General features: G+C 38.9%; 1 protein-coding gene across 2 annotated transcripts; it reads left to right on the top strand.

Annotated features, from left to right (window-relative positions):
* Positions 1-2920: 2920 nt before the first annotated feature.
* Positions 2921-16000, top strand: gnb3b (guanine nucleotide binding protein (G protein), beta polypeptide 3b). 2 transcript variants are annotated; one of them, XM_017708521.2, is made up of 9 exons: positions 2921-3006; positions 4467-4581; positions 5480-5625; positions 7423-7486; positions 8663-8819; positions 9008-9074; positions 11784-11985; positions 12794-13010; positions 14932-16000. In XM_017708521.2, exons 2-9 carry the CDS (start codon positions 4525-4527, stop codon positions 15036-15038), a joined length of 1017 nt encoding a protein of 338 aa, XP_017564010.1. In that variant the 5' UTR covers positions 2921-3006; positions 4467-4524; the 3' UTR covers positions 15039-16000. The 2 variants fall into 2 exon arrangements, with proteins under 2 accessions (XP_017564010.1, XP_017564009.1); XM_017708520.2 differs by lacking the exon at positions 2921-3006 and adding an exon at positions 3013-3159.
* Positions 16001-16696: the final 696 nt, after the last annotated feature.

Here is a 16696-nt window from a genome sequence, read left to right as displayed (position 1 = left end):
TATAGGCTGACCTCTGACTGGTTTATGATCATCCTTAAATATAATAGATAAAATAACAATGGAAGGAATGAACGTCTTCTTAGCTGCAGAACAATGGCTTTTTGTGGTCATATGCCAAACTTCATTTTACCTTAAAAAAAGTAAGGTAATAGTTCTATTAAAAACCATGAATAAACATTCTATAGAAGAATCTCGTTCTTCAGTGTGCATGTTCTAGCTGAAACCAACCCCCACCAAAAAGCACTTGCTCCACAGCAGCGCTTCTAATTCTATTTAGTAGGTGTTCCAAATGAAGGTCCTGATTTGATGATGCAGTAGACTGGCAGGAGTCTGAGCGCAGTGCCTGAGAAGATTAAGTTACTCAAGCTGGCTTGTTTACACTACAGATCAGATTCAGAGGCCATGGAGTGGATATGACAGTTCAGGGAGAGTGATGGGAGAAAAAAGGCAGGATTTGTGGGTTAGCTGTTTGTAGTCAGTGTTGCCTCAATGACAGAACTGAGCCTCTTCATAAGCCTAACATCTAACAGTCAGACATGCTAGAGAAATGCTACCAGGAAACATTAAAACTGAAATATTAAAATTCACCTCGTAGCTGCAAGCCGTCTCATTTCCTAGGCAATATATATCAGAAGTCATAATGCACTTTTCTTCCATACCTTGACATATTTACCTGTGAAACGGTATCAGGAAGGGTCTCTGAGCTAGTTGAGCATTTCACTCAGTAATAGCTGCGGTGGATAGAAAAGATAGAATTCTATCTTTTAAATGTTAATATGAATTATCGTTAATATAACCAGGGACATGGACTAACAGTCAGTCAGTTTTGATTTCAGGTTGACTTTGCTAAGTAAATTCCGCTAGCTAGTTATGTAGCTAATGGTTTTCTTTAAATCTGGCTTGGTTTGTTCACTTGGCTGTGCTGAAAAGACAATTCATTTCTTTTAACAAGTAACTTGATTTCTGTTTTCCGTGATTATCAGACAGTCTTTGTCAGCTAAGAACATTAAGTGAATGTGCCAGACCAAATTTCGAGGCAACCATAGGTTATGTCTGATCTGCCACCTACGATTCTAAGAGAGGACTAGTGGGTGGTCTGACAGTTTAATATTTCTGGCAGTAGTTTCCATACAAGTTAATAAAGCAATCTTAGACAGTATTAGAAATAATTATCTTTGGCCCAAATAGACCTGCCTGCTCATCTAGAGAAGAGTCTGTATGATGCTTTCATTCTTCTTCCATTACTCCTCTTAACATTTTAGAACAAGATTGTGGGTAGGAGCTTGATTTTACATTATCTTTATTATAATTCTATTCTGACGAAAGACGACAAATGCAAAAAAACCTAAACTCGTAAATCACTTTGTTTCACCAAGTCTGTTACAACAGACCAGACGAGCACAGCCTGATTACAAATATGTAACTAGATCATAAATGTCTATACAAATGCTGGTTTGAGGGGACATAAAATATAATATAGTTATTATATACAGTATATTGCAGGAAGATATGAACATTTATAAGAGTTTAACATTTGCACCACTGTGCAAATAATTAAGTTACAGAAGGAGTTATACTTTAATACTGTAAGGAGGTTTGTTTGTTTCGGTTTAGTATTAAAAAGCAAGGTGTCCACTCTCGTTAATGAGCTCTGCACCTCTGCTAGCATGTGTGCTTGTATCTGGTTATGCTTTGATGGCCCTGAATATTCTAGCAGAGGGGAGTAGTTGGAAGAGGGTCAGCTGTAGATGAGATGAGATGGGTCAGCTGTAATTTACCCAGTGCACTTCATTATCCTGCTGTTGTAGATGTCCAGGAAGCGTTGACAGACTACATCCAATGAAGTGAAGATATTATCAGTGAAGATATTTTGGGTTTAGACCATCTGGGGGAGAATGGGTGTGATGAATGCTGCTCAGAATTAATATAGCTGTTTGATCCCACCACCAAGGCATCTGGGTGGGTTGAAAAAAGTCATTCTGGCACCTTCAACATGTACCCTAATGCATCCTAGTACTAGCTTTTCTGTCTCTACCCTGAGATCTGTAGAATCTCCCATTTGAGCTGCAGGTCAGATTCCATCCCAAAGCAATAGCTTTGAAGCCAACAGTCAAATGGGACAGGTCCACCAAACCCTCTCTTCACATTTGTCAACAATTTTCTCTCCTTCCTCCCTCTCTTTGACTCCGTGTCACTGGTGACGCACGCTCGGATTCACCTGCTCTAATTCCTTAACGGGATTGCCGTTTCCCCGGATATCCAATTACATCCTGATTAAGTGAGATCAACCCATTAGGTCCAACAAACTAATGCAGCCCCCTCCACCTCAGTGCCAAATTACAATGCTCCTCCCACCTACCCAATAGCATACCACACTAGTGTTATGCTTGTGGTAGCAGTGGTGCTCATACTTCTTGGTTCAGCTAATGCTGTAGCAAATTTACTTCAAATGCTTGTAGTCTTGAAATCTCACATTGAACCCCATATAACCCGTACTCCAAAACACAGCACCCTGCGTCTAGACCACACCTAATTTTAGACAGGATCTTCTCAGCTGTTCCTTCTTACAGAGGAACCTTCTCATCACCATCATCTTCCTAATCATTTTTTCCTTCATCGCAAGCCTCATAAGTTGTTCTCTTTGTCCTTTGCTGTCTGCACTCACTCTTGCCATTTGACCCCATAACCTGACTTCCTATACCAATCGGTTTACCTGCTCTCTCTGCCCTGCTCTCAGCCACCCCTCCTCTACCTTCACTCTCTCTCTCTCTCTCTCTCTCTCTCTCTCTCTCTCTCTCTCTCTCCTCTCTCTCTCTCTCTCTCTCTCTCTCTCTCTCTTTCTCTCTCCTCTCTCTCTCTCTCTCGCTCCCCTTTTCTCTTGCTCTCTTCTCTCTCTCCATGTTTCCATCTTTAGGCTTATCCCTTCATCCCTGATCTCCTTCATCCCCTCCAATCCTCATCTGTTCCTCTCTGGAGGAAGCTGGAGAGAAAGAGAGTTTTTCACAGGTAAGTTGCAGCCAGTCTCTTGGTGGAACACATGAGAGCAAGAGAGAGACAGGAGGACTGTGCTTTGGATTGAAAAAAGTGGAGCTGCAAAAACGGACTGAGCCATAGAGGAATAAAAGACACAGGAAGAGGTGTTTAGTCTTTTAACAAAAGGTGAGTGACTTTTAAGGAGTTTTGGGGCATCATCATGTAGGCTTTCACAGAGCCACCTGGGTTATCGTGGATAGTGGTTATCAGCTGAAGGCCTTGTGAGATCTTTGGCATCTTCAGGCATTTTCCTCCTTGAGTCAACTTCACAAAACCACCAATGCAGAACTTGGAAAACTCAGTCTTCAGTATGTGCAGACTATGAAATGTTCTACAAAAGAGAGGTTTGTTTAATTCACCACACTTTACCATAGTGCACTGGTCACCTGTGGATTATCTTATCACTTTGCACGCTATGGATTTTCTCAGATTTTGGATTTACTTGGAGATGAATGCCTTTGCAAGCATTATGTTCTTGTTACAAAAGCAAATTTAAGATACTCATCATGATCACATTGTGACCCATCCTTCTTCCCGTCTTCCCCTTACAAATACCTTCAATCTCTGTTCAGTGGTAAAGAGCAGTTGGTAATCGGATGACAGAAGATTTGATTCGAAAGCTCCTGGTGGGGCTTAGGCCTTTCTCCTAACCCCCTGTTTCTTTCATCTGCTCTTTCATCCAGCCCTTTACTACTCAGCCTTGTTTTAGGTATTGCAGGGATTGGCCATTTGCATTTGCAGAGTCTCTTACATAGCCAAGCCAGTCCAAACTCTACAATGTATTCATGACTGTTTTTGATCATTGTTCCTTCAAAACATATTTAGTTAAGACAGTCACTCAAATATTCTCTTAAACTCAAATGCATTTCCTGTAATTTTTTTAAATGATTGAGTAAAGCTGACAGTAATTAAACTTTTAACATTTATATATGTAGAAGTGTTGGCACCTGGACAGCTTAATAGATTTTTTTTTTTTTTTTTAAAAAGCACACATTCTCTACACTGCACACTATTAGTGCACATTTACACTAATTTAACATATTGGAACAAAAAATAGACATAAAATTAAAAATAAATTATTCATATTTAAGTTCTCTGTAGAGGGCTTTATTTTCCACTTAGGAAATCAGCAAAACACGTGATTTGGCCAGGGGTGATCAAACCTTTGCCTAAGACTGTATGTTGATGTTCAGTTGAAGTAAATCATCTACGACCAGCATCCCCATTGCAAGGCCTAACCTTTAACATTAAATAATTACAGTCATTCTAGGTCCTATTAGTATGCTAAGAAGAACATGATTCGTCCTGTGCCAGTGAGCATCAGATTTTTGTTTTTCACTGGAGAACTATGCCATCCTTTTCGTTTCTGCTTCTGTTTGGTATGAATTGAAAGTTTACATTTGTTCTTGTCTGTGTTTTTCATTGTTGGCCAGGTGCTGCTTGCCTCCCTTGATTTCCATCAGTAGCTAACCACCCTCACCAACCACTACCATGGGTGAAATGGAGAAGATGAAAAAGGAGGCTGAGACCCTGAAGACACAGATTGAGGTAGGACTTCATCACAATTCTGATAAAAGAGCACAGAGCACTTTTTGCCACAAAGCCTGGTAGGGGAGACCAGAGAGGGTTACTAAGAGTTGACTGGAACACTCCCTGTTTCACCAGTCAGAAATAAGCTGCTGCTGATTCCTATCACTTTTGCAAACTCCCCATCTCCTTCCTGAGTTAACGAGAGAAGTTGGATGACTTTGTGTGAAACACTTGATGTATTTACGTAACACAAAATGGTTCTAAGCTAATAAGATAAAATGTCACCTCTGGATTATGTCTTGGTTAGCACTCATGTTAGTGGACGTTACATATTCTAAATGATGATGTAAGTCATTGGCATGAATGAGCAGGAGGGGGAGGGCTGTAACACAGAAAGTATACATTACTGACCACAAATACAATAGGTCTACTCTTTAATCTAAGGATGTATTTCACTGTATTCCTGGATTGTCTTCTATGCAGTTCAAGCAAAAAATTGACAAATATAGCTGAATAAATTATTGTGTCTATTACTGTTAGATCTATCCCACCTACAATTACAACCCACCTTGGTAGTGGGCTATACTCTTTGTATATAACACCAGCATTTTGTGTAGATTTCTACACTATGGTTATGGTTATAAACAAATAACTTACAGACACTCCCCCTGGTGTTACATATGGGTCTGAAAGGATGCTTAATGAGTGTCCATTTCTGTGTGTGGGCTCACAAGAGTTTAAGGGGCTAATATTGAGAATTCAAGACTACGAAGTAAATGAAGTCTCATAACTGGATGCTAGATAGCAAGAAAAGCAAATAGAGAATTTTCACCAGTTAACAATCTATGTGTTCCATATTTAGTTCCTGTTACAGTTCTCTATGGACATCAACTGTAATTCATGCTTCGTCCACTAGGCGGCCCGCAAGGCAGCCCATGACACAGACTTGGCAGGCGCTGCCTCTGGAGTGGCCCCTGCACCCACCATACAGCTGAAGACCAGGAGGACACTGAAGGGTCACTTGGCCAAAATCTATGCCCTGCACTGGGCCACAGATAGCAAGTGAGACTGTTGTTCATTGACTAACGTGTCGTTACTGTCTGAACAAAAGCTTGCACCTGCGTTTTTGTCTTGTTTATTTATTTATTTTTTACATAATTTGGAAATTACATGGTGTGAAAATTTCATGAGAAATTTAGACAAAAAGACATGGTCCAAAATTACTTGTAATAAGCCTTACTTTTCATTAAAAACGGGAGATTTTGTCCCAACAAGGACAATAAATGCATTGGCAGCCACAAAGTGATGGTTTAAGAGGTTTAAGGCGGTTAAGAGTATGATGCAGAAGTAACTGGTAACCTTCTGTCTCACATCTTACTGCTAATTAGCATGCACTGTACAGTACTGTGCAAAAGTCTTATGCATTTAAATTGTTTAAAACCATTTTTCTCAGCAGTAAGCAAAACAGCTCTATATGACATCAGAAGTAATGTGAATAAACATAAATACAGTAAAAAATAACATGATTTTTCAAAAAAAAAAAACTAGTTGAGATATATCTAGCTAAAAGAGCAAAAGTTACCTTCTGATCCTCTACGCCCCCAGCCATCGCTTAGATTTGTTAAATTCCATCACCAGCACAACCAATTTCATTTCTTGAAGTATTGTTAAACAAAGAAAGTATTGGATTATAACTAAAAATAATCGACTTCAACGAGAGGTTTGGAAATGAGTGAACACGGGACACATATAAAATCACTGCTCTTCATATTAAAGGGCCCATATAATGGAAAACTTAATTTTCCTCCTTTTTTGAAATGAAGAAGTTAATTGTAATATGCAAATATCGTCAAAGTTTCAAATCATACTGCTTCTTTGCCCGTCCAAACAGAGCATAAATGGAAACCAAGTTGCAAGAACAGCCTGCTTTGAATTCATTATTTTTGTGATGTCACAAAAACCATCACATTTGCATATATCTGCCATTTCATCCTACAGCAGTCTAGCTCCAACCATTATACTATTATAAAGGAGCGATTCTTTCTTTTGAATAAAGCACATTCAAGAACGGCCTATCAGAACTGAGCTTGTTTACATACGTTAGTCTTAAAGACACTGTAACGAAAACAGGTTGACTTTAAGAATAAACAGAGGTTGTAAAACATTTATGTAAAAATACATAAAATCGTATTAAAGCAGGAAAATGGATAAAGATATGGGCCATTTAATGTTGTTAGTAAACTCTGACTGACTCAGATAAATAGCGTTTTAAATATAATTTTCTCAGGTGCCTAAAACTTTTTGACTGGCTGTACTGGCTGTAAATTCTCAGAGACAATCTTATGTCACTGCTTTTATAGACACTAGGGAGTCATGTACATTCTTATGGACTGAATTAGGCCTCAGCTTTCCATAAATGCTCTGTTTATGGAAGAAGAGATGATACATGTTATATGATATCTCACTCTCATATATTGATTGTAACCCACCCACTTTAACAGTATGTCCTGCATACTGCAGACAGAATGACAGAATCTCAAAACTGGACCTCCACCCATTTGTGTGCTGGCGATGTAGCATGTTAAGTCAGCCGCACAGACATTTACAAGCTTTGTATGTGACCCCCCCATGCAGCTAAGCTATAATCTTCCCTAGTCCAGTTAGGATTTTCTTTGCTGCACTCTGCTCCATCTTGTGGTCATCTTGAATCCCCTTTAATGATTAGTTGGATCAATTATCTGGCTCAGTGTCCCAAAATAGCCACAGACTTTGTGGAATTTGTGGAGAACAAGGAGATTTTATTCTTGTTTAATCACATTGAGAATTTACTCATACTTTTCTTCCTTCTCTTGTTGTCAGGCTAATGGTCAGTGCCTCACAGGATGGCAAACTCCTTATATGGGATACCCACTCTGGAAACAAGGTGAGACTGAGGGAAATATTTCCTCAGTTGATGTTGCTTACAGTTCAGTTGTGAAAAGTTGATTGCACATAACTGTTGTGTATATCACCCCAGATGATTGACCACAGTCTTTTATGGCAGTCAGCACGCACCTGTGCTCACCTGAGTTCACCTCTTATCTGTTGTCCGATAGATTACAAGCTGTTCTGTAACCTATTGTTTAATTAGCTTTTGTGCAGATTATAGACACAGCAGGTGAAGTGACGTGCAGAAAGTGCCCAACTCCAGCAGTTTAGCTTAGTGAGTCAGAGTTGATAACTAAACACCTAAACAAGAGCTTTACTATCATCTCTTAGCTTTTTTATTCCAGTTGCAGTAGGAGGGACATTTTTTTGTGTTGCATTAGTAGTACATTTTCTTCAGGTAACTGTGCTTGTCTAAAAATGTGCTCTCAAAAAGTGCTAACATGCACTTTAACCAGCTTTTGAATTTCAATGACAGCAAAACCCTGTCAAATATCTTTTTAAGCCTGAGGCCTATGGCCACATACAGTCTCATGCCAACATTGGACACCCCTGGTCGAATTACATGTATTGTTGAATTTATAGCCATTTCTGTTTATTTGCTGAGTTTAACAGATTGGAAATACATAAAATATAAAATCTGCCACCAAATAACTTCACTTCACCAAATAAACAGTAGTTATGCATTACAGTGTTCTCTCTAGAGCAGGGAAATATTTAATGTACAGTCATATGCAAAAGCTTGGGCACACCTGGTTAAAAGACATGTTTTGTTGATTTTCTAAAGGAAAATAAGTCAACACATCCTCCAGAGCAGGGGTGTCCAATCTTATCCACAAATGACTCAAAACAAGCTGGAGCACACCTGTTTCCGCTTGTTTAAGCAGTTGGTTTCAGTCTTCAAACATTTAATCAAGCGATCTCCTGCTTTGTTGGAGTGAAAACCTGTAGCCACACTGGTCTCTGTGGATAAGATTGGACACCCCTGCTCTAGAGGATGTGTTGACTTATTTTCCTTTAGAAAATCAACAAAACATGTCTTTTAACCAGGTGTGCCCAAGCTTTTGCAGTGACTCTATGTGAAATATTTTTATAATGGATTTTCTAAACAATTTGCAAGTTTGAGTTAACCCAAACACAAGAAAAGCCACATACGCTTCCTCCTTCTTTCCAGGTTAACGCAGTTCCCCTCAAGTCCTCATGGGTGATGACCTGTGGATATGCTCCCTCTGGAAACCTCGTGGCCAGTGGTGGTCTTGACAACATTTGCACTGTCTACAACTTGAAGACACCCATTGTCAAGATTGTGAAAGAACTGGACGCGCACTCAGGTATAGTACAGGTCTTTCCCCAAGTCTTCTCCTTCTCTTCTGCCATCATAGTCAGTTGGGCTATATCTAAATGCAGCGAAGAAATGTTCTTCATGGTTTTTACTGGATAGTATTTAGCAATGCTTAAAAGGGTACAGTGAAATGCATATCACTTATCTGATATCAATGTTGTAAAATTGCTTATACAGGTTACCTGTCCTGCGCTCGCTTCCTTAGTGACGATGAAATTATCACTTCATCTGGTGATACCACCTGGTAAGCGTTATTACAAGTAACACATTCAGCACACAGCTTAATTGCATTAACTGTAAAATAATTGTTCTAACAAGCATGTAATTCCCCCCATTTTATGATAGTGAAGGTACTTTTAATGTTGTCTTTATGCAGTCCTCATCATGAATTTGATAAGTGCACCCTTGTGAAAAAAAATGCATTTAAGTACTTTTTAAAAGTGTATTTAATATGAAAGGTACATACTTTAGCATTAAACATACTTTAATACACATTAAATGTGTTATTTTGTAACAATTTATGACAGATAATGTCATAATGTGTATTTACTGTGTATGATTTGACAATGTGTATGTGTATATATTTAATGGGCATGGTATGATATCATATACATTAAATGCATTTAGGTTTGCTTTTTAATACTTTCCTTAAACAACTTAACTTGCACTTACACTATATTGCCAAAAGTATTCAGTCACCCATCCAAATCTTTGAATTCAGGTGTTCCAATCACTTCTATGGTCACAGGTGTATAAAACCAAGCCCCTAGGCCTGCAGACTGCTTCTACTAACATTAGTGAAAGAATGGGTCGCTCTCAGGAGCTCAGTGAATTCCAGCGTGGTAACGTGATCGGACGCCACCTGTTTAACAAGTCCAGGTGTGAAATTTCCTCACTACTAAATATTCCACAGTCGACTGTCAGTTGTATGAAGTGGAAGCAGTTGGGAATGACAGCAACTCAGCCACAAAGTAGTAGGCCACATAAAATGACAGAGCCGGGTCAGCGGATGCTGAGGCCATAGTGCGCAGAGGTCGGCAACTTTTGCAGAGTCAATCAGTACAGACCTCCAAACTTCATGTGACCTTCAGATTAGCTCAAGAACATTATAGAGAGCTTCATGGAATGGGTTTCCATGGCTAAGCAGCTGCATCCAAACCTTATATCACCAAGTGCAATGCAAAGCGTGGAATGCAGTGGTGTAAAGCGCTGCGACTGGACTCTAGAGCGGTGGAGACGTGTTCTCTGGAGTGACAAATTATGCTTTTCCATCTGACAATCCGATGATGGGTTTGGTGGTTGCCAGGAGAACAGTACTTGTCTGACTGCATTGTGCCAAGTGTAAAGTTTGGTGGAGGGGGGATTATGGTGTGGGGTTGTTTTTCAGGGGTTGGGCTCGGTCCCTTAGTTCCAGTGAAAGGAAGTCGAAGTGCTTCAGCACCAAGAGATTTTGGACAATTTCATGCTCCCAACTTTGTGGGTACAGTTCGGGGACGGCCCCTTCCTGTTCCAACATGACTGCGCACCAGTGCACAAAGCAGGTCCATAAAGACATGGATGAGTGAGTTTGGTGTGGAAGAACTTGACTGGTCTGCACAACCTGATAGTCCTGATAACCTGATAAAACACCTTTGGGATGAATTAGAGCGGAGACTATGAGCCAGGCCTTCTCGTCCAACATTAGTGTCTGACCTCACAAATGCGCTTCTGGAAGAATGGTCAAAAATTCCCATAAACACACTCCTAACCCTTGTGCAAAGCCTTCCCAGAAGAGTTGAAGCGGCAAAGGGTGGTCGACATCATATTAAACCCTATGGATTAAGAATAGGATGTCACTCAAGTTCATATGTGTGTGAAGACAGATGAGCGAATACTTTTGGCAATATAGTGTATATAGACTAAAATGTATAATTTGTACACATAACTGTTATCACACTGGGTATATATAATACTATTGCATGTACTGATACGTTTTAATGCTACTTATTAAAGCTATACTGTAGGTATACACATTCAAATGCATTTTAAATAAAATGTCAATATAACCAAATAAACCTATATACTTATATTACTTAACCAAATATAATATTTGCAAATAAGAGTACTTCTAATAAAGTATGCACTTCAGTTGATTGCCAGGAATAACTAATCAAAATTTAAATTTAAATATATCTTCTATGCCCACAATAGCTTTTCTAAAGTGGACGAACATAGGTCGCAATTAAGTTCACTTAAGCAATTGTTAAGACACAAATTCTACACTTGAAACATGTTTTAAATATGTACTCCTTGGTGTATCTAAACCCATATTTGACTGCTAGTTAGTTAAAGTTATGCTGCAACTACATTGCAACTAAAATGTGCTAAAGCATATTTTAAAAGTCAGTGCTTTAAAAAAAAATCTTTAGTTGATGTCAGTTAAATATGTTTTCATATGATTCAGAATGTTAAGTAGTGCATAAATTCAAGTGCATTTCTCTACAGCATAATAAAGTGTCATTTAAAATGTTATTTACAACTTACATTTTCAGACAAAATAGTAGAAACGCACCACATCTCATCTCCAGGCTTTTTATTCCACTGTTCTTTTTAAAAACATTGGGTATTGAAAAGGTACAAATCTGTACTTTACTACTGGGAAAAACATATTTAAGGTACACAGTTGGACCTTAAAACCACTGTTCTACCTTGAAGGGAACATTTACATTGTTTGTAGCTTGATGAATGAAAAATGTCCCTGCACAGAACCTTTATTTCTAACATTGTAGGGCATTGTGAGGCTTTAATATAATTTTTTTTAATACAAAAAGGTATACTTTATCTGTGTTTCCATACAATACATGACTTAAGTGGTAAACTGTTAGCTTACATGATTTCTAAATACTGTAGCTAATAAACACATTAAGGCTCTGTTACTGATCTACATCTTTTCATTCTCTCCATTCCATCCCAGTGCTCTGTGGGATATAGAGTCTGGGAAGCAGAAGACAGTCTTCCTGAACCATGTGGGTGACTGTATGTGTCTAGCTCTGTCCCCTGACATGAATACATTCATATCTGGGGCCTGTGACTCTCTGGCCAAGTTGTGGGACATCAGGGACGGCCAGTGCAAGCAGACCTTCCAAGGACATACCAGTGACGTCAATGCCATATGTGTGAGTGTGGAGACTCAAAACTGGATAAAGAAGTATTTCCAAAACAATGTTAATAATATTGCTTTGAGGATAGTACATAACTAACCCAGATAACCCTTATCTTAATTAGCTTGACCACTGGGTATCCCTATCTAGATCTATAGGCTAATAAATAATAAACAACAAAGCCAGTATTAGTGTAACTCTTACCACAGTTATCACACTAAGTCTATCTACAGTACAAAAAGGTATCTAGATAGCCAGGAAACTGCTTTACTTACTTGGCTTTTACCTTGTTCTCCTCACCTACTGTCATTCAAGTAATCCATATTCTCCAGTATTATGATGGTTTGAATACAGTTACCAAAGTTAAATGGCTGTTACATGGCTAAGATATGTGATGCTACAAGCAGTAGCTTTAGCTATCTAAAACTATCTTAGCTGTCTTACTTCAGAATTCCCCAGCTAAAAAAAATCAGAAAACAAAAATCCATCCCAAAGCAGGTGTAGTGTTGCAAAAGTACCTTTCAATTAAAGATACGTCAACAGAAAAAGGTTTTACTAGTCCTTAAACCACAAAATCTCACTCTAGTGAGTACTGGTACTGCAGCACCATTGTAAATGTAGTTATGGTTACATTTTTCACTGGCTGGAGTTCAAAACAACAATCTATAAACTGATGGCTTGTGAGTCGCAAAGACTCCAGAAAGAGAATCACCAGAAGTCCCGGCATAATCCCTACAAAAGTACTGTAACAGTGTTCCCTTTGCATGAGCTATCATGAGTCATCTTGAATGGCACAGTGACTTTTTCTTTCTTTTATCTTTAGTACTTCCCCACTGGAAACGCTTTCGTCACTGGCTCAGACGACTGCACCTGCAAGATGTTTGACATCCGCTCTGACCAGGAAGTGCTCTGCTACCAAGACGCCCAGCTCAATAGTGGTGTGACATCGCTGGCCCTGTCCATGTCTGGCCGCCTCGTCTTCGCCGGCTATGACAACTTCAACTGCAACATCTGGGATTCCCTCAAGGGAGAGAAAGTTGGTAAGTGGCGAGAGTCAATGAGGTGAGGTGGTCAGACGGCCAGTTCCTATTCGTGATTTGTGTTTTGCTTAAGTGCACACTTACATATTTCAGAATTTACATTTACGCTGAACTGTGTAATATGTACCGAGCGTATATACCCAGAGACAATGGGGAAGGAGTACAAGTGATTGAAAACATAGAGAAAGGCGAGGAAATGAAATCTAACCTTAACATTTGGGGCTGGTTCCCCAGTCTAGTTTAACCTGAACCTGGATTAACCTGGAATAAATTAATGTTGGTTGTGTGGACACACAATATGCCTGGAAAAAGAAGACTCTATGAATAGTTGTCTACAAGCGTCTACAGATACACCAGAGTGTCTGCTTTTTACTGTAAAATGGTGGGGGTAAAGCAACATCTGTTCAATTGACGGCCGTCTTAGTAAAGCCACTGGACAGTTATTTCCAGTCATACAAGACCAGCTGATGTCACAAAGTTGATGTCACTTGTTCCTCCAGCGTAGCTTTCAACAAAACTGTGCATTCTTGTCTGAACACTCTCACCTTCTTTGGTCTTCTTTCTATTTCTATCTAATAACAATTGTTAAATATTAAACAATGATGTTAACTATGACAGAGGAGCTGGTAAGCTTTAGCTTAGCTGGCATGCTAACTGCTCTGCTTACCATTGAACAGTTTTGATTCTCTATAACTGAAGTACAACAGTCTGAGGGGCTAACTTTTTCCTCCTGAGGCCCCCTTGCCAGTTTCTTGAGAATTTGGGGCCCCCCTCAACTAAAACCAACTTGTCAATATACAAACTACTGCAGTATAGGTATAATGTTTGGTATTAACTGGCTAAAAGAATAAAATAAAAAGCAGCACATTGCAATAAGCGCCTCATAAAACAGCTGACAGAGTCATTTAAATATTTATTTTTAGCTCTTCCCTTGCAATTGATTCACATCCTACAGTTTGAATACCTCCGTGTTAGACTGACAGGAGGTTTGGATATGCTATTGTAACGTGGAGCGATGAGGCGGACGCATGCGCTGAGAAAAGCGAGATTTATTCTGGGCAAATCCAGGGTCATGGTCAAAATGGTCCAGGTTCAAGTAGACAACACGAAGAGCAGGAGGGACAGACATAACGAAACAAAACAACGAATTCCAAACAGCACAAACAGTACATGCAATACAATAAGCACATCAAACAAAGGCCAACGAAAACAAGGGGCAAACACAGGGCTTAAATACATGAGGGCTAACTAGGGATAACAAGACACAGGTTGAAACACAGGTGGCAACAATCAGGGGCAGAGTCAGACAACAAGGGGGCTGGACTGAGACTCAAAACAAAGAAAGCACGTGGACTAGACCAAAACACGACACGCACACATGGACAGGACTGGGAGGGGCCATTCCTGACAGCTATGCTAATGCTAGTGTAGTTAGCAGGCTAAAGCTATCATACATCAGAGTATAGTTTTGATTTAGACTAACTGCTCTGCTGTAGAAAGTGTAGATGTGTAGAAAATAAAAGGTTACGTCTGAGAGAGCAAAATTGAGAGAAGGCGGTTGGAGTGACATAAACCTGAAATTGAACCTGTTCTATGGTGTTTGGAGGTGTAGCCTGCTAGCCTTTATGAGGCTAAACCTGCCACATACCACAGCATAGCATATCAGCTTATGTTCAAACAAGATGCATTTAGAGAATAAATTATCATATCCAAGAGTGCAGAATCCAATGTAAGCTGTTAACATTAGCTTGTTAGCCATTGCTGAGCCCCTGTCCTATTTAGTATAAAATATTTTAAATGTCTGTACCATACATACATTTTAAATATTTTACACTATATTTATATTCACTATTTTATAATATATTGTACTATTACCAGAAAACCACTCCTTACTGTCCCTCCTATCTCTGCTCTTTTCCAGGAGTGCTGTCTGGCCACGACAACAGGGTGAGCTGCACCGGAGTGCCACCAGACGGTATGTGTGTGTGCACCGGCTCATGGGACAGCTTCTTGAAGATCTGGAACTGAGCTGGTCCACCGGCAAAGACCCAGACGAGGAGAGGGAGAGAACGAGAGAAAAATGAGAGATTAAGCTAGAGTTGGAGGGCAGAGGTAAAGAAACTGGGAGAGAAGAAACTGCCAACATCCAGGTGTTAAGATAGTGGCAGGGCCATTTTTCAAACTTATTGTGTCACAAAACATTTTCTCTCTCTCTTTCTTCCTCCTGAGTTCTGGAAAAAAACGGATGGAATATAAAAGGAATTGTAAACGTCCTCTCAAACCACAAAATGCAGCATATAATATGAATGGGGAAATATATTCATTTATTACATCATGACAAACACCAAAAATAGCATATAAATAACATCACGGTAAAGAATAAATGCTACATATATTGTTTTATTGTACTTGGGATACCAATTACATGATAGATTTTTGACAAATAATACAACAAATAAGATAAGTCAAGAATGAAGAATAAAAAAACAGAATTATAATTTACAGATCACAGAAAAATATAGATTTTAAGATATTTTTGTCTCAGGGCTGAATGTCCACATTGTTAGATGAAAGTTTGTATGTAAATTTGTATATTTTAGCTCATTTGATAGGGTGCAGAGGTAATGTACAGTGACTTTTGTCCCGCACCCACAGTTTACAAGTCCAGTACAGGATGACAGCTACCATTCAGTGAAAATGCTGGCAACTCATCCATTGGGCCATCTAAGTTTGCTGTAAAATGGCCACCGTCCACCACTAATCATGTGAATCCCAGATGGGAAACTCAATAAACTGTTATTCGGTCCTTCAGACACTTTCTTTTATAGACTTACAGACCTCCGGAATGCCACATTGTGTTTATTATACAACAAAATGTTTCTGTAACCTGTTCACATATTCATGTACGGTCACTTTCTCTCCTGCAGAATTTTGTAGTACTTTTACATTACCACAGTCTCTCCCAAATAAAAACTAATAATGCATTGAAATGGCTGTTGAAAATCTTTCTAATAAACTTAGATTTCTGCATGAAACAACACTATGTGTATTTATCCATATATTTTTGAGCCACAGTTTTTGGGAATAATACCAAACCACATGCATTTTGTCCTCTTTGTTGGGAAGTCAGCAAACCTCAGCATTCAAATTTTTCAGGTATTGTAAATTATATATAGGATTATTTGTAAAATGTCTTTATTGGCTTTTCAAAGATTATAATAAAAGTATTGAGTAGGTATAATTCATGATTTGACATAATTTTAACAGAAGTTTGTCAAACTCTTAATCATCAAACCATGGAAGATACTGTGATGCACGTGATAGAATGAAATGTACCCAAATTATCGGTCAAAAATGGCTGTTTTATATTTTTTTTTCTTAAACTGTAAACACTGAAAATCAAACCCTATGTCATACGCTAAATGGCTAAATATTTGACCTACAGTACTGTGCAGAAATCAGAGAACCTCTTAAACAGAAAATTACATAACTGCTTCAACAACTATATAATATCCTTTTTTTAGTATTCAGTGTGTTCATCCTTTGCTTTTATCACAACTTTCACTCTTTCAGTTTTTTCTTCCACACCCACAAAGCTCACAGAAGTCCTGGAAGTTGGTTTTATTTTGGATCCTAATGATGCACATAATGCCTAACACATTTAGTGATGTTGAGGCCTGGGCCCT

Source organism: Pygocentrus nattereri, chromosome 1, assembly GCF_015220715.1.
Source record: "Pygocentrus nattereri isolate fPygNat1 chromosome 1, fPygNat1.pri, whole genome shotgun sequence".
NCBI lineage: Eukaryota > Metazoa > Chordata > Actinopteri > Characiformes > Serrasalmidae > Pygocentrus > Pygocentrus nattereri.
Note: the sequence above shows the minus strand (reverse complement) of the source record. Positions and strands in the feature narration are given on the sequence as shown.